Source organism: Myxocyprinus asiaticus, chromosome 7, assembly GCF_019703515.2.
Source record: "Myxocyprinus asiaticus isolate MX2 ecotype Aquarium Trade chromosome 7, UBuf_Myxa_2, whole genome shotgun sequence".
Lineage (NCBI taxonomy): Eukaryota > Metazoa > Chordata > Actinopteri > Cypriniformes > Catostomidae > Myxocyprinus > Myxocyprinus asiaticus.
In genome coordinates this window covers 9,260,157-9,283,818 of record NC_059350.1, presented here as the reverse complement: position 1 = coordinate 9,283,818, position 23,662 = coordinate 9,260,157, and the positions used below count along the sequence as shown (strand labels likewise).

Here is a 23,662-nt window from a genome sequence, read left to right as displayed (position 1 = left end):
GTGAAAAAAACTGCCATTATTAAGAATGACTTCTAAAGCATTATGAAAAATCTGAGGGAGTTTAGAGATTTAGGGTAGCAGTCAAGAATGTGGTTAGCCGTACAATTATAAATTTGACTGCAAAAATTCAGCTGCTGAAAACTTATGGAGGTATATAACTGACATAATAATATATTTAAAATGTAGCATGTATTTTTTCTTATTTGCAGCAACAATATAATGAATTGTGATCATAAATACTTTTATATACATCGGCAAAAATACAAATATCTGGAAAAACCTGTCTTTATGGAGGTATAAAACAGACAAAATTTATAACTTAAATATACTATGAAACGTTGCTACAAATAAAACAATGAATAGTGATCATAAATACTTCTATACATTGGCAAAACACCACAAATATCTGGCAAAAATACAAATCAGGTAAAATATCTCTTTATGGAGGTATATAAAAGACAAAATATATTAGACATTCTATGGGCGGTACTGTCATAACACGCTACTTGACCGTTACGCTCTATGCTGTGACAGAGGTTGTTATCTCAGTAAATAAAATAATCTCTACACACAACAGCGCTTCCATAATAAAATGATGGAGAAAGGACCTCTTAATGCTATTTGATGTACAAAACAATGCCAGATGGGACTTGTGATAGAAATCAAGTATTTTTCAGCCTATGTAAGGCACATTTTAATTACCACAGAAGCACATTAAGTCTTAACTAATCACCAAAATGCAGAATGTGACATTTTTGTTTGCAAGCACTCTTAAAAAGCAAATTGCCGCAGTCTACCGACAGATTAATGTGGGGACTAGTTATTTCAATTAGTCAAACTCCCACTTAGACTTTGGGAAACGTTTAATATTACTTGAAATGGTGCTATTTTAGTGCATTTCTATCTTTATTAACATTTTCCAAACAAAGCCTTCCACAGTATAAAGCATTATATTGTTACATATTGTTTTGTTGTCTTTCCTAAGTTGGAAATAAATACATTTTGACAGGAAAAGAAATATATATATATATATATATATATATATATATATATAGTGTCAAATTTCAGCACTTTCAATATCTGCGATTAATCGTGATTAACTACAAATTATGCGATTAATCGTGATTAAAAATTTTAATTGACCAAAGCACTAATGAAAACACAATAAATAGTGATCATAAATACTTTTATCTACATTGGCAAAAACACAAATATCTGGTAAAAACTCTCTTTTTGGAGGTATATAACTGACAATATATAAATTAAATGTAGCATGAAATGTTGCTATAAATAAGTAAAATGTGATTATTTGTGATCATAACTACTTTTATATACACACACAGGCAAAGATAAAACAAATATCTAGCCAAATTTCTCTTTATGAAGGAATATAACACAAAATTAACAATGAATTTTGATCAAACACTTTTATGTACATTAGTAGATACATTTCAAGATAGATTTAATTATTTCATTGCATAATTATTTATTTAATTTTGCTGTCATACCGGACCCTAACATGTAAATGAATGAGTTAAACAGAAAGAGCTTTACTCTTCAAGGCTCTAATTATCAGGTCAGTGGATCCTCCTAACTGGCTAGTATACTCACCCACATGTATTCTGGGTAATCCTTGAGACGGTTTAGCCCGCTGAAGACAGTTTCCTTGTCCTCCTCCCACCTCCTCTTGCAGAAGACGATTTCCAGGAAGTACCACGTCCAGCCCACCAGAGGCACTTTCAGCAGTTCATGTTTAGCCAGGACCTTGGAGCTCTGGACCAAGAGAGGATAGATGCAAATAGAAAAATAAAGACAGAGAAAAAGAAGGAATGCAAATAAGGAGGGAGGGAAAGAGGAAAAGAGAAGAATTTACATCATCTACTCAAATCTAATGCAATATAAAAATGATCAAGCAGGGAGATGACAAATGACAAGACAAGTTCAATTTACGAGTGCTATTTGAGTGGCTATTAACAAAGTTCCAGCCTAGGATTAGCACCTCAAATCAGACACTGAAATGGTTCCATTTTGGTTACAATGCCATTTATGTAGGCAGTAGACTAGGTTTTGAGACAGGCCTACACATGTCATATGCATATCCGTTATGCCCCAATCCTATTTCGTGCCCCCTCAACATTGTCTTCACCATTTCTCAGGACTCACCCCCAACACGCCGAATCTCTCACACATGGTCCAGCCACACAGGAAGTCAATCTCATAGTTGTGATTGAGGATGATGATGACATGCTCTTTACCAAACTTATCCACCGTGGCCTGATCGGTGTACAGCATGCAGTCTGTGCCAGACCACCATTCCAATAACATCACTAACTCTTGTGTTTGGAGAGGGAGAGAATGTTAAAAACATTATTTCAAAAGTAATTTTCTTGCATTGTGCTTGCTTGGAGTACACACACTATGTCACATACTCCTTGTATAGACTTGAATAGTAAAAGGCACTATACAAATAATAATAATGATATTAATAAAGTAGAGCTGTCAGAATTAGTGTTAATGCATGCGATTAATTTAAAAAGTTTAACGCGTTAATTTTTCTTAAATCGCGATTAACGCATTTATCGTTAATACAGAATAAACACTGGTGTGAAGGGTGGAACCTTTGTAATGTGTCCGCCAAGAGTCATTACACTGATGCACACACTACAGTGCCAGAGCCCTTCTACCAAGGTTAGCCTACAAGCTTCGCATACGCGGCGGTCCCATAGACGTTCTATGGGCGGAACTGTCTTAACACATTAAAGTTGACCGTTACGCTCTCTCCAATGATAGAGCCGCGGAGGTTATCTCATTAAATAAAAGAATCTCTGGTAGCGCTTCCCTGTCAGTGATAAAATAATGGAGAAAGGATCTCTTAGCACTATTTAATGCACAAAACTAGCCCAGATGGGACATGTGACAGAAATCAAGTATTTTTCAGCCTATGTAAGGCGCATGGTGAGTTCAAAGTGGCACTCAATACTGGTGTTGCTGCCCTGATGCGAATCATGAATGCAGCTTCACGATTGCTGTAACAAAGTGGATAGCCGCAGTCTACTGGCAGATTAATATTGTGGAGGATGAGAGTTTAAGAGATTTAATGCCCATTGCAATGCATATGCAACCTATGTGGGGACTAATTCTTTCAATTAGTCAAACTCCCACTAAGACTTTGGGAAATGTTTGATGTGACTTGAATTGGTGATATTTTAGTGCATTTGTATGTTTATATTGTGGAAGGCTTTGTTTGGAAAATGTTAATAAAGCATTATATTGCTACATATTGTTTTGTTTTCTTCCTAAGATGGAAATAAATACAATTTCAACACTTTCAAACTCTGCGATTAATTGCGATTAACTACAAAAATGTACGTGATTAATCGCGATAAAATTTTTATTGACTGACAGCACTATAATAAAAGTTACTTTAAAAAGTAGCCTAATTATGTAATACACGTTCCTTGTAAAGTACCACCCAAACATTATATCCTGCGTATGTACAAAAGTCTGTGCATAATTGTAGCAAAAAAGACAGAATTCCTCAAAGTTTGCATTATAATATTTGACGTCTTGCAACACACATTGCACAGTTCATGATGCCAAATAAATAAATGTGACACTGATACATTACATGATCTTTATTGCCTAGTTTATTTTAAAATATTCATTTTTTATCTGTGCAAATGATTCATGTATTCTCAATGTATATGTGGTTATTAAATATTGCATTACAATTATAAAAGAATTAACAACGTTTTGGTTAAAATGGTTTTAGATGGTAGTATAGCATTTCACACCACAGGACATGTCATCTACCTATATGCAAACTTTGTGTACAGCATATTCAATATAGATCACAAAAAATACTCACGGCTCCATAGAGAGTAGGCAAGTCTGGTGTTGATCTTGCGGTAGAGCTGTTTGTTGATGGGCCACAGCACACACGTGCACAGTTGAATGAAGTTGATAATGAGGCCGCTCACCACAAATACAAAGCCAATCAAGAGCTGCAGGATGAACAGACTCTTAAGCCACGCCACCACACCCATGACTAAGAGCACCTTCCGCACACAGACAGACAGACACACACACACACACTCGAGCGCGCGCGCACTCACGCACTGCTGAAAGAGAAGACCAGAGAGGGGGCTCAAATTAAAACACATTCAAATAATTTAGGAGTAAACCACAAATTAAAAAGACATGCATATCCATCTTTTTACATCAATTACGTACATTTCATATTAAAGCAGCACTCCCGTGCAGTATGATCAAGGCTGATTAATCAGCCAATGGCCAATAATTGGGTCCACTTGGCATCTTAACAGAAGTGTTACCTTACGTTTACTTAGGCCTAGAAATATATTACATGTTACAAATAAAATACAAAAGAAGTCACTAAAGTTTAATTTCAGGGGCATTTTTGCCCTTCGCATATGAGTTTTTCTTGTACTGACTAATCCCCCAGCATAAGTTCTTTAATGCATGCTGCAATTAAAAAATATATTTTTTTTATTATCATATATATATTTGATACAGATGATATACAGTGGCAAGAAAAATATGTGAACCCTTTGGAATTAGCTGGTTTTCTGCATTAACTGGTCATAAAATGTGATCATATCTCCCAAGTATAGAAGAACACAATGTGCATAAGCTAACAACACACAAACAATTATAATCTTTCATGTTTTATTAAACACATCCCATTGAACATTCACAGAGCTATGGAAAAAGTAAGAGAACCCTTTGATTTAAAAACTGGTCGATCCTCCTTTGGCAGCAATAACCACAACCAAGCATTTCCAGAGCAGCGAATTAGATCTGCACAACGTTCATAAGGAATTTTGGACCAGTCTTCCTTACAGAACTCCTTCAGCTCAGCCATATTCTTAGGGTATCTGGTGTGAAGGGCTCTCCTGAGGTCATTCCACAGCATCTCAATTGAGTTAAGGTCTGGACTCTTACTGGTCCACTCCAAAATGTGGATTCTCCTTTTTTTAGAAGCCATTCAGTAGTGGATTTACTTCGATGTTTAGAATCATTGTCCTGCTGCATCACCCAACTTTTACTGAGCTTCAGCTGGTGCACAGCCACCCTGATATTATCCTGTAGGATATCTTGATAAACTTGGGAATTCATTTTTCCCTCGATGATGGCAAGCGGTCCAGGCTCCGAAGCAGCAAAGCAGCCCCAAATCATGATACTCCCTCCACTCGACTTCACCAGTGGGATGTTTTCATGTTGGTATGTGGTGCTCTTTTTACACCATGCATAGTGCTGCGTGTCCTTCCCAAACAATTTAACCTTAGTTTTATCAGTCCACAAAACATTTTCCCGTTAGCGTTGTGGAATGTCAAGGTGGTCTTTGGCAAACTTCAGTTGTGCAGCAATGTTTTTGTTGGAAGCAGTGGCTTCCTTCATGGTGTCCTGCCATGGACACCATGCCTGTTTAATGTTTTCCATATAGTAGACTCATGAACAGAGATATTTACCAGTTCCAATGATTCCTTCAAGTCTTTAGCTGTCACTCTAGGGCTCTTTTTTGTTACCTCATTAAGCATTCTGCGGTGTGCCTTTTGAGTCATCTTGGCTGGATGGCCACTTCTAGGGAGAGCAGCCACAGTACTAAATCGTCTTCATTTATAGACAATTTGTCTAAACGTGGACAGATGAATATTTAAGCTCTTTGAAATAACTTTATAACCTTTTCCAGCTTCATGCAAAGCAATAATTCTTGACTGTATGTCTTCTGAGATCTCATTTTTGCAAGGCATGGTCCATATCAGAAGATGCTTCTTGTGAATAGCAAACTCGTTTGAATGTTTGAGTGCTTTTTATAAGTCAAAGTAGCTCATACCCACACCTCCAATATAGTTTCATTAACTGGATGCCAGGTTTGCCAACTCCAGACTCTAATTAGCTTTTGTTGATGTCATTAGCAGAGGTTCACATACTTTTTCTAACCAACACTGTGAATGTTTGAACAATGTGTTCAATATGTACAAGGACTATACAATAATTTGTGTGTTATTAGTCAAAACAGATTGTGTTTGTTCATTATTGTAACTTAGATGAAGATCAAACCAGATTTTAAGACACACTTATATATAAATGCTGGTAATTCCAAAGGGTTCACATACCTTTTTTTTTTTTGCCACTGTATTATCAAACAAAAAACGTGATTTTTAGATGTTCATAATGATTTATTATGATAGGTGAGATGCGATTGCGCATTTTGAATAGCCTCTAAAAAGTTTCGTTGTTTTGCTATGTTATCAAGTTATCTTGATCAATATTAGGCTACTGGTAGATGTTTAACTTACCACGGTGGACTCTTCTCTACAACCCTCTTTTACACGGCCCTTCACTTAGTACCACCGACCTGAGAGAGAAAAAAAAAAAAAAAAGAGAACATTTGAGAATTCAGGACACAATAGCTATCTAATAACATATTTTAGCCTGGTTTTGGATTTCAAGTCAAGAATAAAACTTGCACTGCAGTAAAAAAAACAGCAACAACATTTTCAGTAGTTTAATTTTACTTTCACACCCTGCTCCAAGATACAAAAATTGTCCCTCAAGTAGGTGAGAGTTCATGACCACAGACCCTTCTGCAACAAAAATTAACTTGCTGTACTGCATTCGCATGCTACATACAAACGCACACCCTATCACCCAGTTGGAGGAACTCCAGTCTCAGTCTCTCTCTCTCCCTCTCTCTCTCTCTTTCCCTCTTGCTCTCTTTCTCTCTCTCTCTTTTTCCCTCTTGCTCTGTCTCAGTCCTCCATAACACTCCAGCACCTAAACATAACTTCAGTCATACACAAAAACCCCACTGTGAATTAACAACCACACAGTATCACACAAACATTTTAACAGAATCTGAAGGTCTCCAGTTTCAAATCAATTCAAACAGCTTATCAAGCTTTAATCTCCAACACTGCTTAATCAGATAACAAGACAGCAACTGCAAACGAAAGCACTGGATGACTAATATCAAATACTCAAACAATTTGATAGTGCATGTCTTAACAAGCACTGCTTAACATCATTTTTTATTGTTCAATTTGTGCAGTTACACCAGTTTCATACAATAACCTGCAAACTCATCAACGTAATTTTTTCATTCTTGCAGAAGTGCAAATACCTTTGTAACTTCTGTCTGTACGTTGACAAGATTCAAAGCTTTGGACTGCCACCTGCACCGCAGAGACACATCCTATATGTGATACCTTTGCCTTCTACCCACGATGTGTAGCTGACAATGTGAGACAGTTCTTTTGTTTTGACCAATAGTCCATAATTTCAGCCAGACATTAATGTCTAAGTAGCTAACAAAATGGTTGTGGTGAATTAAGCCAGGCCTAGTCTCAGAATGATGTCATATACAATGCTAAATCTCAAGCCAGAGTCTATACCCAATCTGAAGCTTTTAATTACTTTTCTAAATGATCAGACTTACGACTGATTTTCGCCTAGTGGAACAGAATGGGCAACAGAAAGGAGTGACCCGAGCCATATCTAGGTACCAAAATATCATAGAGACTTGGGTTGGGCTCTTAAGACTTGGGCCAATAAGTAACCACCTTGCAACCACCCAAAATTTTTTAACATATGCATAGTGGGGTAACCACCCACAACTCGAGTGAGTTTTACAAGGGCAAGCATCAAAAGTCTCGTTATTACTGTTCTTATTCTAATATTTAAACTTTCAGCTAGTCCACTATTGCTGTGAATCATTACTATATAGTGATGCATAACAGTAAAGCAGCCAAATCTACTGCATATATGTGCAGTAATTTCAAACAAACACAGTCAACTCATAGAACAATCATGTTACTAGAGGTCAGCTAGAAACCAGAGAGAAAGAGTTTAAACCAACAAAAGCTTTACTTCTTCGATCAACAGTAGCTCATATGAGCCAAGACAAACACAACATGGACACCACTAACCTTTGATGAATCTCCACAGGCTCTGTGCTAGCTATGACTTTAGTATAGACAGAGTAAAAAAAGAGAGAAAGAGGGTGGGAAAGGAAAGAGCTGAACTCTGTCTTCCAAGCCACCACTGCATGAACTGAAATAAACTTTGGAATCTTACCAAAGTGTGTGCGCGTGTGTGTGGGTTGTGCTCGCATTAACAGAGAGGAATGGGTAAAAAGAAAAGAGTACATTCGAGAACACAGGAGAAGCAAAAAGAATGAATGTGAAAACCACCAGTTTAATAGTGTGTAAGTAATGTGTGTGTATATGCACATTTTGAGGGAGTGTCCTAAAAAAAAAAAAAAAAAAATCACCTGATCACCTTGTCTGAGCAGAGTACACGCCGAGCCAACAAGAAATACGAGCAACTGTGGGCTAATACAGTGACACACACACACTGTTCCCATTCCACCTTTATCGCCAACTGAGACCATTAGCACTAAAGACATCAGACAGATGGAGCGTGCTTTTGTTCAGCTCTGAATAAAGGAGAGTTAGAGGTTATGTCCTTATATCGGGACATAAATTAGTAATGACCATTAGGATGGACTTCACCGAAAATGAACTGCCACAAGCAAGGTGCACCTCAATGATCACTGCCTGCATCATCTTGGTCTTAGAATGGATTACACAGCGAAAAAACTGCAATCAGCCACAATCCATATGAACAGCGAGCATCACTTCTCTTAAAATGAAATACAAAGACAATAAAATGAATGCCAACTAAAGCCTTTATCAGCCAAATAACAAAGGACAATGCATCTACGTGCACTTCCAGTCAATTTGGGATGGACTTCAAAGACACTTAATCATTAATCTTAAAGTTCCTTTAGTTTTAAACATTGCCCACCAACATCTACTCAGTTTACTCAATGAATACATGACTTATGTATTACGTATTACACATAGATAACTAATATTGGCATTGTATTCATGCTGTATAGTCAGAGGGTAACTGGCATCCTCAACAGAACATGATTTCCTGCAAGGATTTTATTCTTCAATAACTAACATCTTGGAGTTTTGGGTTCCTTGTCACAGTCGCATTTGGCTTGCTCACTGGGGGCCTAAAGACAAATGATTTAAAGGCATGATTTTCAATCTCGTTTTTCATTTAAACTGCTCAGTGAGGACTTTAGACATTACAACATAATTTTCTGTAAAGCTGCTTTGAAACGATGTGTGTTGTGAAAAGCGCTGTACAAATGGGAAAAAAAATTGAAGTGGGATGTGGGCTTTTAAGGTTCAAAGATAGTAAAAAGCATGATAAAAGTGGTCCATACGACTCATGCTGAAAAAAAAACTTCAATGGATTCCTAACAAGCCATTCACACCTTCGCCAAAGAAAGTTTTTTTTTTTTTTTTTTTTTTTTTTACAGTTTTTCAATTTATTTTTTCTTTGCCGGCCGATGAAATGCCCTGGCCAATAATATATGAGCTTTGGATCACGTGTCAAGAGCCGCTGCATTGGGGGGGGCCTGGGTAGCTCAGCGAGTAAAGATGCTGACTACCACCACTGGAGTCGCGAGTTCAAATCCAGGGCATGCTAAGTGACTCCTGCCAGGTCTCCTAAGCAACCAAATTGGCCCGGTTGCTAGGGAGGGTAGAGTCACATGGGGTAACCTCCTCGTGGTCGCTATAATGTGTGATTCTCGCTCTCGGTGGGGTGCGTGGCGAGTTGCGCGTGAATGCCACGGAGAATAGCGTGAAGACTCCACATGCGCTACATCTCCACGGTAATGCACTCAACAAGCCACGTAATAAGATGCGCGGATTGACGATCTCAGATGCGGAGGCAACTGAGATTCTTCCTCCACCACCTAGATTGAGGCGAGTCACTACACCACCACGAGGACTTAGAGCGCATTGGGAACTGGGCATTCCAAATTGGGGAGAAAAAAAAATTTAAACGTTTTTTAAAGAGCCAAAACTATTCCAAAGGTGGCGCTAAAGCTGTTTTGATCACTGAAATTAAACGCTGAAGAAACTCAAGGAAGACATCATGAACCAGCAATGAGGATGCGTATTTAATGCAAATAAAATAATTCTCATATGCGACCTCTTTAAAAAACTTAAACCTTACGTGGGTTGTCTTATATCTCTAATATAATACATATCACGGCATCGTTGCCTTTCTATCACCTTTTTTATTAAACAACTTTACAGATCTAATGTTTTTTCCCCGACAAATAGTAATAATATTAATACTATTGCTGTGACTTGCAGTGCACTCTGTATATACATACAGTATGTCTGAGTATCAAAATGCCTTTGTATACCAAAAACATAGTGGTGTCCCCACAAAATTATTGAATCATTATTGCTATGCTAAAATTTACAGTCACTGACAACAGTTACAGTTGTGTTCAAATAAACAGAAGTGCGTTATTAAAAGTGAATAATGTGCAAATATTTTTTAATAGCTTTTATTTCCATATTTCAAATGTAGTGGAAACATTACACATTCAATTCCAAATCAAAGCATTAACAAATTTGATCAAGTCTGCGTTATTCTTTTACAGGAAGCAAAGAAAAGGAATATTAATCTGTTCAAAAAAATAGCAGTGTCGACATTTTTCTCTTCAAACTCAATATTTAGTTGCATAACCATTGTTTTTGATAACTGCTGCGCATCATCGAGTCAATCAACTTCTGGCACCTAGAAACATGGAAAAAGGTATTTCCCAGGATGAACGAACTACATTCCACAGTTCCTGTGAATTTTTGGGTTTTGCTTTCAATGGGGTTGAGGTCAGGGGATTGAGCTGGCCACTCCATTACCTCAATCCTTTTTGTCTGGAACCAAGATGTTGCTCACTTACTCATGTGTTTGGGGTCGTTGTCTTGTTGAAACACCCATTTCAGGGGCATTTCCTCCTCGGGCAACATAATCTCTATTTGTAGTATTTTGATGTATTCAAACTGATCCATGATCCCTGGTATATGATAAATAGGCCCAACACCGTATTTTTGCGCCACCATGCTTCACTGTCTTCACAGTGTACTGTGGTTTGAATTCAGTATCCGGGGGTCGACTGACATTGACATACTGTCGATGACCACTAGATCCGAAAAGAACAATTTTACTCTCATCAGTCCACAGAATGTTATGCCATTTCTCTTTGGGCCAATCGATGTGTTCCTTGGCAGATTTTAAACGATTCTGCACATGCCGTTTTTTCAACAATGGTACGTTATGGGGCTTCTTGCTGATAGCTTAGCTTCAATCATATGTCTTCTGACTGTAACAGTACTTACAGGTAATTTTAGATCATCTTTGATCTTTCTGGAAGTGATGATTGGCTGAATCTTTGCCATTCTGACTATTCTTCGATACGTTTTAACAGTAGTTGCTCGTTTTCTTCTGCGTTTCGGGTTTTTGTTGCCATTTTAAAGCATTTGAGATCATTTTGTCTTCCCTTCTTCCTTAGTAAAGGACAATTAATGGCACTTGTTTTTTCACAGAATGAATGAATTCTCTAATTAAACTCCACACTGCTTTTATTTTGAACACGCCCTTTCAATGAATGAGTCAATTACTCGGAACAAGCAGCGTGCATGTCATGACAGTTGGGTCTGTTGTTTTTCTATTACACTACTACATCTACAAGTAAATGATTTGCAATACAGAAATATCACTACTACTAATAACAGTGGTTCATCAGGTTACTGATGTTGTACTGCTATTTTTTTTAACACAACTATAAGTTTCAAAGTATCTAATAATGGGTCGACTGAAGACAGGTTTTGTTGGTTGGGATTTGTGTTTTATTGTGCGCATTAAATAGACTTTTGAAGCGTTTAAATTTATTCACATTTAATTCATAACATGCAGGGTTTTGAGCAAATGTATAACCCAAGTAGATTTACAAGGCAATAGATAAAATCAAACATTTGTTTTAACCGTGATAATGAGTGTGCATTACGCAGTGATTCCATGCAAATGCAAATAACACAAATATATAGTATGTGTGGCAGTAGCATATAATCACTCTTGTTCCAAATGATAACATGTCTAGCCGTTAATCTTATATTTTACACTGGATTCTAATCACCCCACAGACTGTGTATACATGATAATACTGTCACTCAATTTGTCCAGCAGGTGAATTGAAATAGTTTGTGAAGTGTCCCGAATGTTTTCTTTGAGCAAATTAACAACCAAATTGTCATTGCTGTTACAGCTGGTAGAGAAATCAGTTTTATTTTTTTTCTATCTACTCACTAGAAAACTCTTGCTTGTCTTGGTTGTTTTGTAAACTTGTCAAGTGTTTTTTCTTCTCATCCGGCCATAGGAGGAGGGCAGACCAGCTCAAAGGTGCATTGAGCTACCATACCGGGGTAAAATTTCTTGCAGATTAGCAGTACCTAGTGTAAAGGCATGAATGTGCTAACGGTGAATATTTGCATCACTTTCTATGTGAAAGCACCATTCATCTGTGATTCACCTCTCATAATTGCGCCACCTATGGTGTGCAAAGGCCTTTGAGTGTGCTATATACCAAATCTTTAAATGTGGCACTATGCATCTTTTTTGCTGCACACATATGAGTTAAGGTGGCTACAGCTGAGGGGAAGCTTTTCAGCAAATAATGGTTTCATGGCGCTGTGTTCCTCATATAAAGCAACTGTACAGCTTCAGAAGACTTGGAATAAAGCACACAAGTCATATGCATTACTATTATGATACATTTATGGTGCTTTTCTTTGTCATATTTGCACTTTCATTCTATTGAAAACATCTAATGTTCCACAGAAGAAGCTTTGACGGTATGATGAGGTTAACAATGATACATTTATCATAAATAATATTTTGGGTTGACCTATTCCTTTAGAGTTTAGTGCAATCACTTCAAGGGTACCATTTAACTCAAGACTGTTGACTATCCTCTTTAAAGGCATTATGATTTACTGCATAACCTTAGATCTATGAACCCGCGGAGATATCTGCAGTTAGCAATATAATGTGGGCCAGAAACACCCTAGAAATATTGTAGTTTATAGCTTGTTCCTAGTTCACTACTGTGTTTGCTAGCATGAGGACTACAAAGGAGACAAGAAAGAGAGGGGAGATTAGAGATGGAGGGATAAATCTGCTTAGGAGGCAACAGCTGTCTGGTCTCCATCACCAGCCCGCCGGGGGCCATCTAAAAACAGGACAAGATGGCCACAACGTACCCCTCAAAAAGAAAGTAACAAAGCTTAAATCCTCACATTACTCAAAGAAAAATCAATGGAACGGAGAAACCTCAAGAGTAAGAACACACTCACAAAAATGAACAAGTAAGTCTTGTTATGCATCATTTGGATAGTAAACTTTGACTAAAAAGTCTTGAGCAAAATGGCAAAAAATTTTCACTAAATTTAAGAAACGGCAATCACTTTCAAAAGGTCAAAAGAATATCAGCAAAAAAAAAAACAAAAAAAAAAACGAAAACGTGAGAAGAGACACCAAGGAAACTTTCAGTCTTTCCATAGACACCTGAGCAAAACCTAGCTCCTCAGGGAACTTGGCAGCATGATACTGCATATATTGTTGACTTTCGTTTGACAAATTGCTTATGTTACTCACAAGTCCCTTTGTATAAAGTGTCTGCAAAATGACTAAATATAAAAATGCAAAAGGTGGTCAACATAGCCCTCGAAACATTCACAAACATTACAGGGGCACAAGTAACGACAAACTAACAAATTAAAGATTAAGGCATGCAGGTCTCTCACTTGACATTTTCTTGTGCTCAATCCAATAACCCTCTAGGTAAGGACCAGGTTAACTAATTAATCCAATGGCCCCTTTGGACGACCATTAACTGGACTCACCAGTAGGCATAGTAGGCCACCGCCATGATCACTAATGCCCCACAGATTCCCGTGAAGATCATCACAGCCCCCTGGTTCAACATCTTTGCTTCTGGCAGTTGGCTTTCAAAGCAGAAAAATTTAGAAATTGGCCTTTTCTGGATTAGTTCAAAGACAGACAGGTGGTTCGGATTCAAAAGGCTTTGAGATCATCGAGTGATATTCCAGGAATGGTTCCTGAAAATGTATGGCCCAGATATCCTCTCAAAAAGACGAAGGTACCAGAATATTTTCAAGATGAAGAATCTGCCGCTCTCGTTACTGCCACATGTTAATGTTAATCCCACTGGCAGAGAACACTTATGATGATGCAAGCAAGAACAAAACTCAATCCCATAAAAGGAAGAGGCGGAGTCACTCAAGATCACACCAACAGTGCACGTATCCAAAGTGACCAAGATTTTCAACTAGAACTCCAAATAGGCGTTGTTTCAAAATGCTAGCCCAACTCCAAAAAGTTCCAGTTGGCAATTCCTTACGAAGTTGCACCAGTCTTAGAGCATAGAATGGACATTGTGGCAGCCTTTCGCTAAGCCAGCGAGAGCCATTCTCAGCATCCTGTGTTCCCTCCTCTTCCCTAATCTCCTCTGTATTAGATTATCAATGATTAGCACTCTGGAGCAGCACCCTGGATAAGTCACATTGCATTTTCATCCACCTCAAGCAAACTGGGATGGATGGGATTGAGCCAAGCAGAACAGGGCAGTTGTCACTTGCTTTAGCCACTAGAAGGAACATTTTCAAAGCCACCCTTTGGCATTTACAAGACGAAAGTGACACACAAGATTTGGTAATGGTTCTGGAGTCTTGCAGTTGTTTTAATATAGTGAATAACCTTCTCCTTGGCCCTGTAGCAAATATGTGAACCCTCTCTGGGTATACAAGGTCGACAGGGCCCTATATCCAATTTAGATGAGGTGGTGATGAAGACGACTGGGCAGGTTGTGACCCAAAGCCATGACTGCACAACTGCAGAAAAAGAGAACACAATGCGTAATGGTCCTGCATGTCATAAAATGGCCTCAGAGGCATTCCTTTTTTTTATTATTCATTCTGCTTCTCTAATCCTCGCTCACTTTCACTCATTATACCTTCTGTCGGCTTACATCTCTACCTCTGTCCTTCTCAGATTAGACTATGCTGGCAAACCCTGCATACCAGTATGACACACAGACCTTTGTGAAATGAATTGAATAATCAGCATGATAGCAGGTGTAAATCTCAAGTTCCATTACAATACGTTCTTATATCGATTCTCTTATCGGAAAATGTTGAATCGCTGGCTATCTCAAAGTCTGCTGAGATTTCGATTTAATTAATGGGGCTGCGATTGAGATGAAACGATATTAGAAGAATCAGAATGAGCTTTATTGCCAAGTATGCTTACACATACAAGGAATTTGTCTTGGTGACAGGAGCTTCCAGTGTACAACAATACAAAAACAGCAACAAGACTTTTAAAAAAATAATTAAAATTGAATAAAAAAAAATAAATTGATAAATATTGAAAAGAAGGAAGTATACATAGAATACACAATAGACAATATATATATATATATATATATATATATATATATATATATATATATATATATATATATATATATATATATATATATATATATATATATATATACACATATATATACACACACACGCACACACATACACATATATTTATATACATACATAAACACATATATGAATATAAATATATACATATACACACACACACATACGTAGTGCAAATCTAAATACAAATAGGTTATGTACAGTGCAAGGGAATGTAATGGCAGAAGAGATGGGATGTGTTGGATAATATAAAAAGACTAAGCTGTGTATTGCACATTAATTATTGCTCAAAGGGGCAGTTTTAACTGTTCGTGAGATGGATGCCTGGGGGAAAAAACTGTTCCTGTGCCTGACGGTACTGGTGCTCAGAACTCTGAAGCGTCGGCCAAAAGGCAACAGTTCAAAAAGGTAGTGGGCAGGGTGAGTGGGGTCCAGAGTGATTTTTGCAGCCTTTTTCCTCACTCTGGAAGTGTATAGTTCTTGGAGGGAGGGCAGGGGGCAACCAATAATCCTCTCAGCAGTCCGAACTGTCCTTTGTAGTCTTCTGATATCCGATTTCGTAGCTGAACCAAACCAGACAGTTATAGAAGTGCAACGGACAGACTCAATGACTGCTGAGTAGAACTGTATCAGCAGCGCCTGTGGCAGGCTGAACTTCCTCAACTGGCAAAGGAAGTACAACCTCTGCTGGGCCTTTTTCACAATGGAGTCAATGTGGGTCTCCCACTTCAGGTCCTGTGAGATGGTGGTGCCCAGGAACCTGAATGACTCCACTGCTGCCACAGTGCTGTTTAGAATGGTGAGGAGGGACAGTGAAGGGGGGTTCCTCCTAAAGTCCACAATCATCTCCACCGTTTTGAGCGTGTTCAGCTCAAGGTTATTTTGACTGCACCAGACAGCCAGCTGTTTAACCTCCCTTCTGTATGCAGACTCATCGTCATCTCGGATGAGGCCGATGACAGTGGTGTCATCTGCAAACTTCAGGAGCTTGACAGAGGGGTCCTTGGCGATGCAGTTGTGTAGAGGGAGAAGAGTAGTGGGGAGAGCACACATCCCTGGGGGGCACCAGTGCTGATTGTACAGGTGCTGGAATTGAATTTCCCCTGTCTCACAAGCTGCTGCCTGTCTGTCAGAAAGCTGGTAATCCACTGACAGATAGACATGGGAACAGAGAGTTGGTGTAATTTAGTCCGGAGAATAGCTGGGATGATGGTGTTGAAAGCCGAACTGAAGTCCACAAAAAGGATCCTTGCATATGTCCCTGGTTTGTCCAGATGTTGCAGGATATGATGCAATCCTATGTTGACTGCATCCTCCACAGACCTGTTTGCTCGATAAGCAAACTGAAGGGGATCTAGAAAGGGTCCAGTGATGTCCTTCAGGTGGGCCAACACCAGTCTCTCAAATGACTTCATGACCACAGACATCAGGGCGACAGGTCTGTAGTCATTAAGTCCTGTGATTTTTGGCTTCTTTGGGATGGGGATGATAGTGGAACGTTTAAAGCAGCATGGGACTTCACACTGCTCCAGTGATCTATTGAAGATCTGTGTGAAGATGGGGGCCAGCTGGTTAGCACAGGATCTAAGACATGCAGGTGAAACGCCATCTGGGCCCTGTGCTTTCCTTATCCTTTGTTTTCGAAAGACACGGCTCACATCATCTTCGCAGATCTTAAGTGCAGGTTGAGTAGCAGGAGGGGGGGAGGAGGGGGGTTGCAGGAGGTGTTGGTGTTTGTGTGAAGTGAAGGTCAGAGTGGATGTGGGGTGTGAGATTGGGCCTTTCAATTCTACAGTAGAACACATTCAGGTCGCCAGCCAGTTGTTGGTCCACCACAGCGTTGGGGGTAGGAGTCCTGTAATTCGTAAGTTGTTTCATGTCATTCCACACTGATGCAGGGTCATTAGCTGAAAACTTGTATTTCAGCTTCTCAGTATCTTCTTTTATCCACTCTGATTCCCTTATTCAGTGTGTTCCTGGCCTGATTGTACAAGACTTTATCCCCAACTCTGTAAGCATCCTCTTTGGCCTGACGAAGCTGCCTGAGCTCTGCTGTAAACCACGGTTTGTCATTGTTAAATGTTAAATAAGTCCTAGTAGGAATGCACATATCCTCACAGAAACTGATATATGATGTTACAGTATCTGTGAGCTCGTCCAGATTGGTGTCTACAGTTTCAAAAACACTCCAATTAGTGCAGTCAAAGCAGGCTTGTAGTTCCAGCTCTGCTTCGTTGGTCCATCTCTTTACAGTCCTTACTACAGGCTTAGCAGATTTTAATTTCTGTCTGTAGGTTGGAAGAAGATGAACCAGACAGTGATCAGAGAGTCCCAAAGCTGCTCCAGGGACAGAGTGATATGCATCCTTTATTATTGTGTAGCAGTGATCCAATATATTTCTGTCTCTGGTTGGGCATGTAATGTAACTATTTTACACAATCAGTTATATTTATTATCTCACAAATGCAACCTATGCAACAAATGCTCAGTTTTATTGAGCTCTCTGAAAAGTGCAAATCCAGTATCCACATTGAGACATCCACAACAAAATAAGGTACTTCAGTTGCTGAAAACAATAATACAGAACAATAATATAAAAATTATAGGTCACACACATGATGATCAATGATCATCAATTTTCAAACCTAATAACAGCCGGTTTCAACTAAAGTTCCATACTACACAGCTACAGACATTATTTTAGAAGTATTACAATATTTTTGTTTGTATATCCTCACACACAGAAGCCTATGTGCTTCTTACCATGAACAAACTCTCTCTTATTAATAAAGCTGTGTATTGCCAATTTTCTTCATGATATGAAATGCGAACAGCGCATTGGGAATTGGTCATTCCAAATTGGGGAGAAAAAATAATAATAATAACAATAAAAAAAAAAACATATATATGGCTGATTTCGAGGGGCTGCATGCTGTTAGCCAATCATAACAGTGGGCATTTACGTTTACGTTTTAAGGATGGGCTTAGGACAAAACTGAGTGTTTCAGACAGAGGGCCAGAGACAGGGTGGAAAATTATCATATATTACAAAATTATTACTGTTTTGGTGCAAAAAAAACTTCACTAACATTATCCGTGGACCTCAGGGAAGATACTAAAACTATTAAAAATTAATGTATGTCATGACCCTTTAAAAGTGCCAGTTATGCACCAAATCTTCATCTTCATTTCTGATTATAACTGGGATTTTGGTTAAACAAACTGATTCTGGGATGCAGAAATAATAGTAAAGACTAAGATTTTTTTTAAACACTCTATAAATCAATTTGAAAAACTATTGGCTGATTAAACGGCTAAAATCAGGTGCTGTCAAAGGACGTAAAAACAGTGGAGGTCAAATTGTAATAAAAGAGGATTAGCAAATAGAGGTGTGCCATATGGCTTACAAAAATGACATGTCTAGATGTCCAGATAAATAGATAGCCTTGTGTAAGTTTGTTTACTTGTGAACTATTTTTATACAGGTGGAGTTTGAATAGTCTTGGCCTGTTTGAATAATCAGTCACTGTATGTCTTCAGGATTTTTGATTGCTCGCTACAGAAAAAAAAGAAAACGTATGTGCGATCAGTTATAAAAGATAAAGAACACAATTCTAGAACAGCCTGAAGGTCTGTGCCGAGTTTGGTGGACATAGCTTGAAAGATGTAGAAGGAGTTACATTTATTTTTGGCATTTGTTTAAGGATTTTGGAAAAACCATAATAAAGCCTAACATACTACAACACTATAATTACACATGGTAAAAGAGCCTTTTAAAAATTACAGATCATTATAATTATTCCTTTATAATAGGAACAGTTATAAATGCACCAGCACTATATTAAAACATGTACTAATCGTAATTATTGTGCATTAAATACTTAAGACTACAATAGCCTGGCATCGCATCTGAACTTTAGTAACCCCGGTAATCGCACGACAATGACGTGAGCGCAGGTCGGGCATGACACACGGCAACCGATTCATAAACACCTATTATTTTTAACATACATCTAAGCCATGCAAATGCAAACGATTGCTGAATCAAATTGCATATACCAATCTTACAACATAATGCAAATCGAGGAAGATGCATCTCTTTAACGGGTGTTCCCTCAGCTGTCATACTGGCTTGCACTAGTGAGTAGTAAGCTATTTAAGGGGCTGTATGAAGAGTCATCTCTGGCCACTGCAGCACGAGCGCTGGCACGCGAGCACAAACCCTGCATCAAAAAAGCATAAAAATACAAATGCAAAGACGGCGAAAATACAGTAACAGGCGCCGGATGCAGACATATGCCTGTCAATGTTAATAACAGCAGTTATTGGTTATTAATCATGTTTAGCGAGTTACATTGCATGCGCGTGCATTAAATACCTGCTTTAATGTCATCAGAGAATTTGCGTGGAGAATCCGCACTCTTCTGTTGAATGAGATGCAATGCAATAGTCTTAATAGTATTATTGTAGAAAACTGGCGTGAAAGCCTTTGGAGTGTTGCTCAGATGATCTCTACTCTTTGTGTCCGTATGTCACCATCCATACACGCATAAACACACATTAGATCCATGGGACTTCCTGTCCGATTACCACCGCTTTTCGACAGGAAACAGTGGCGTTTTGTAGTTCCACCCCTCCCCTCCGCTTCATCAGTCTGCTGTAAGACGCTGACCTTAAGTCAGTCTGGAGCTAAATTAAATACATTTGGGATTGTTTTAGACTCGTAATTTTTCCTGGTTAACCTAACTTATGTCAAGTGATGTAGAATCACCAGACAATAACAGAGTTTACTAAAATGTGAATAATGTTTCAAATAAAATAAATTACAATATTTTTTGAATGATTATTTGGTTAAGTACAGAAAATCCAAAGATGAAGACTCATTCTTCATTATTACTGTCCACTTTCTAGAATAATAGTTAAATCGTCAAAACTATGAATATGAGTGCTTTCAACCAGCATCTATTTAGCATGCTAACGTTCATTTTCACTATTAAGTACATACAGAACCTAAATAAATGTATTTAAGTTACATTTACATTCCTAAGTTTGTTGGGTTTACCCAATTCAGCCAGGTTCCTTCCACATAAAGTGTTTGTGTTGAGATTACATAGTAATTTTATACATGTGGAACCACTGTCCATGATTGAATCAAGTTCAGCCAAAGATATATTTTTTTCAGTGGGGTTTTATGTAGAAACCAAAAATGCTAAATAAAGCAAAGCTATCTGATATTCGATCTTTTTCAAAGTAGCTTTTTTATACTTAATAGCAAATTTTCCTTTATGCAGTCATTCTCATCCATAAAAAATAACTAAATAAAATAAAAATAAATTGTATTTTTGTAAAGAAATAGGCAATGTATGTTTATCTACAAATAATAATAATAATAATGTAATTACACATACATACACACACACACACACACACACACACACATACACACACACACACACACACACACACACACACACACAAACAAATGTACAGTGTTTAATATAAGTTAGTTTTTTTTATTGCATTATAACATACATACATTATAAATGTGGATTTGTACACTGCAATCTTTATTGTTACATATTATAAAATATTCCAAATATGAAAACAAAGCACTAAAAACTTTAACAAACATTTACTTCGTATTGTATTTCTGACCCCATTTAGAACGTAAAAAGAAAACAAATAAACAAAAAAGATTTCTGATAGCAACTATGTCAACAGAGATGAAACTTAAATGAATTATGAAGCACTGACGTGTCACTATTAGACATATTTACAAAGGAATAAAATGGTGCCTCTAATTATTACTCTGGCAACATATCATTGAACATTATGATGTCACTGAAATTCATATTTAGGGCTGTATGTACTTTTGAGAGGACACATTTTCCAAGTGTATTCTCATGTACTCTTGCCACAAATTTGTCTATTACTGTTGAGTAACAAAGTACATTACAGTGAGCACAGTGATTCACTGTGAAAAACTCATTTTACTGATGGTAATAATGATTCACACAATGAATAATTTCTGTCAAATTCCATAATTTTCAAGAGGTCCTTTGTTATTCCATTTCACACTTCATCAAGCACAGAATCCATTCTGTATTGTACCTCATAAGTCTGTGCTCCACAAAATTTTACCAAAAAAAAAAATAAAAAAAATGAACCTACACTAATTTCAAGAGTTGGCGAAATGGAAGTTGCAACTATTGTGAAGAATTATTGTATGTTTTGAGAACTATTTATGCTGATATGCTGTCTAAATGTGTATTGTACATACTGTAAGACAAAGCCAGTTCTGTGCCTTGCAATGAAAGGCAGCTAAAAATACAGATTTGAGTAATGAACTACAGGAGATCAGATTGGTTTTGGTGGGGGTTTAGGTCCAAGCAATACAACAAGAGGTCATATGGAGTAATGACATATTATTTACACCCATCAGATCAAAAAAAGAACAGCAATAATGAACCTAATGTACTAACGATCTCGTCTAACTCTGTTAATGGCCTAAATAATGGTAGTGGAAAGTTTTGTCCTAGACAATATAAGCTCCAGTCCACTAGAATGAGCTCAGCGTCATTTGCTCATCTTTAATCCACAGTCTTACAACACACAATGTCCACAGACCACTCTATATTTTACATACTTTATGTATACAGAACAAACAAAAATGTTGTAGTTCTCCCCAGAATTTCTTCACAGCACTTCCCTCAGGGAATGCAATATACATCACTGTGATAACAGTCAAAATATTTGGCTGCCCACTAAGAGAGCGAAATGCAACTTTTTTGTTTTAATCAGGATCTGACAGAGTTTCTTACGTCAAACCACCCTGGTCTTATCAAACTTCCGTTACACTTCCCCACACTTTTCTAAAAAACATTTCCTTTAATCGCACAATGGCAGTGGCTGGTCTGTGAATATGCTCAACAAATTCTACTTTAAAGGAATAGTTTACCCCAAAATGAAAATTCTGTCATGTCATTCCAACCCTCATATGACTTTCTTTCTTCCATGGAACAAAAAAGGAGAAGTTTTAAGGAATGTTCACACTGCTCTCTAACCATGTTATGAAAGTTAATGGCGACAAGGAGTTGTACTACAGTATGCCCTGCGACTTCTGAAGTCATATGATAGCTTTGTGTGAGGAACATCTTATTTGGCAGCAGTGGTCACCATTCACTTTCATTGTATGGAAAAGAGCAGCTTGGACATTCTGCTCTACAGTAAATATCTCCTTTTGTATCTTTCACAGACCATGAAAGACCTGAGGATGTGTAAATGATGACAGAGTTTTCATTTTTAGGTGAACTATCCCTTTCACACATAGTACACTTGACCTCTTTTTATACACTAGATAACATGGGCTTCCAGACAAAATCAAGTGTTGCTACTATAATAAGGTCAATTGCTCCCCAAGGCATCTTCAGGCAGAAGTGGCATCTTGGGCCAATGCCAAAAACAAATGGTACCAGCACAGTTGACTCAGAGACAGTGATATCATCACTGATATCGTTATCAACTGTATGCCACCTCATTGTCAGTATTCACAAAAACTAGATTTTTACCTTATTTGATCTCCCCTCCCCCCAGTTGATCCTTTTACACCCTCATATTCCTTCAAAGAACACAAATACTCTCACACTTACAACAGAACCATCCTTTGTCATTCACACATATAGTACACACACATACGTACACTTACAATGTACAAATACACATAAGAAGTTCGATAATAGCTCAGTAACTCATAGAAAGCTGAAGCACGTGCCCCTCAGAGCAATGCCGACCCCTGATTAGTCCTGCACATGGCCATCTTTTTTTTTTTTTTTTTGCTGAAGAAAATAAGATGTAAGTGCTATTTCCAAATATGAAGGGTGAATTTCATGAAACTTCTCAAGATCACATGGCTGGGTCATATTTCACTCAAAAATCAAAAGAAAGAGATGAAAGACTGTTATTTGCTTAAAGTAAATGAAACCTATTTTAGGACCATTCATATATATATATATATATATATATTTTGTTTTTTTTGTTTTTTTTTTTGCATTGTGACATTTTCACGACAATTACGCATATTTCGCACCTTAAATTCTCATTACCGCATTGTATAAAACTTAATTACTTTAATACAAGAACAATATTCATATATTATTCAAATTATTAAGTAGTTATACATAATGGTAGTATTTGTTTTCCAGCCTTTAATTTATACTTATTCAAATAATAAAATAAAATAAAATGAGTGT

General features: G+C 37.7%; 1 protein-coding gene across 4 annotated transcripts in view; it reads right to left on the bottom strand.

Annotated features, from left to right (window-relative positions):
* LOC127444040 (1-acyl-sn-glycerol-3-phosphate acyltransferase gamma-like) overlaps positions 1–19,989 on the bottom strand; it is a 32,577-nt gene extending 12,588 nt beyond the window's left edge. The window contains exons 1-5 of one of the 4 annotated variants that reach the window (XM_051703179.1): positions 19,792–19,989; positions 6,324–6,382; positions 3,869–4,121; positions 2,164–2,333; positions 1,612–1,773 (exon numbers count right to left, since the gene is read on the bottom strand). In XM_051703179.1, the coding sequence (XP_051559139.1) occupies positions 1,612–1,773; positions 2,164–2,333; positions 3,869–4,046 (510 nt within the window). In that variant the 5' untranslated portion in view covers positions 4,047–4,121; positions 6,324–6,382; positions 19,792–19,989. Of the gene's footprint in view, positions 1–1,611; positions 1,774–2,163; positions 2,334–3,868; positions 4,122–6,323; positions 6,383–7,952; positions 8,076–8,100; positions 8,123–13,802; positions 14,333–19,791 lie in introns of those variants that run through there. The other 3 variants (XM_051703181.1, XM_051703182.1, XM_051703180.1) reach the window with 3 other exon arrangements.
* Positions 19,990–23,662: the final 3,673 nt, after the last annotated feature.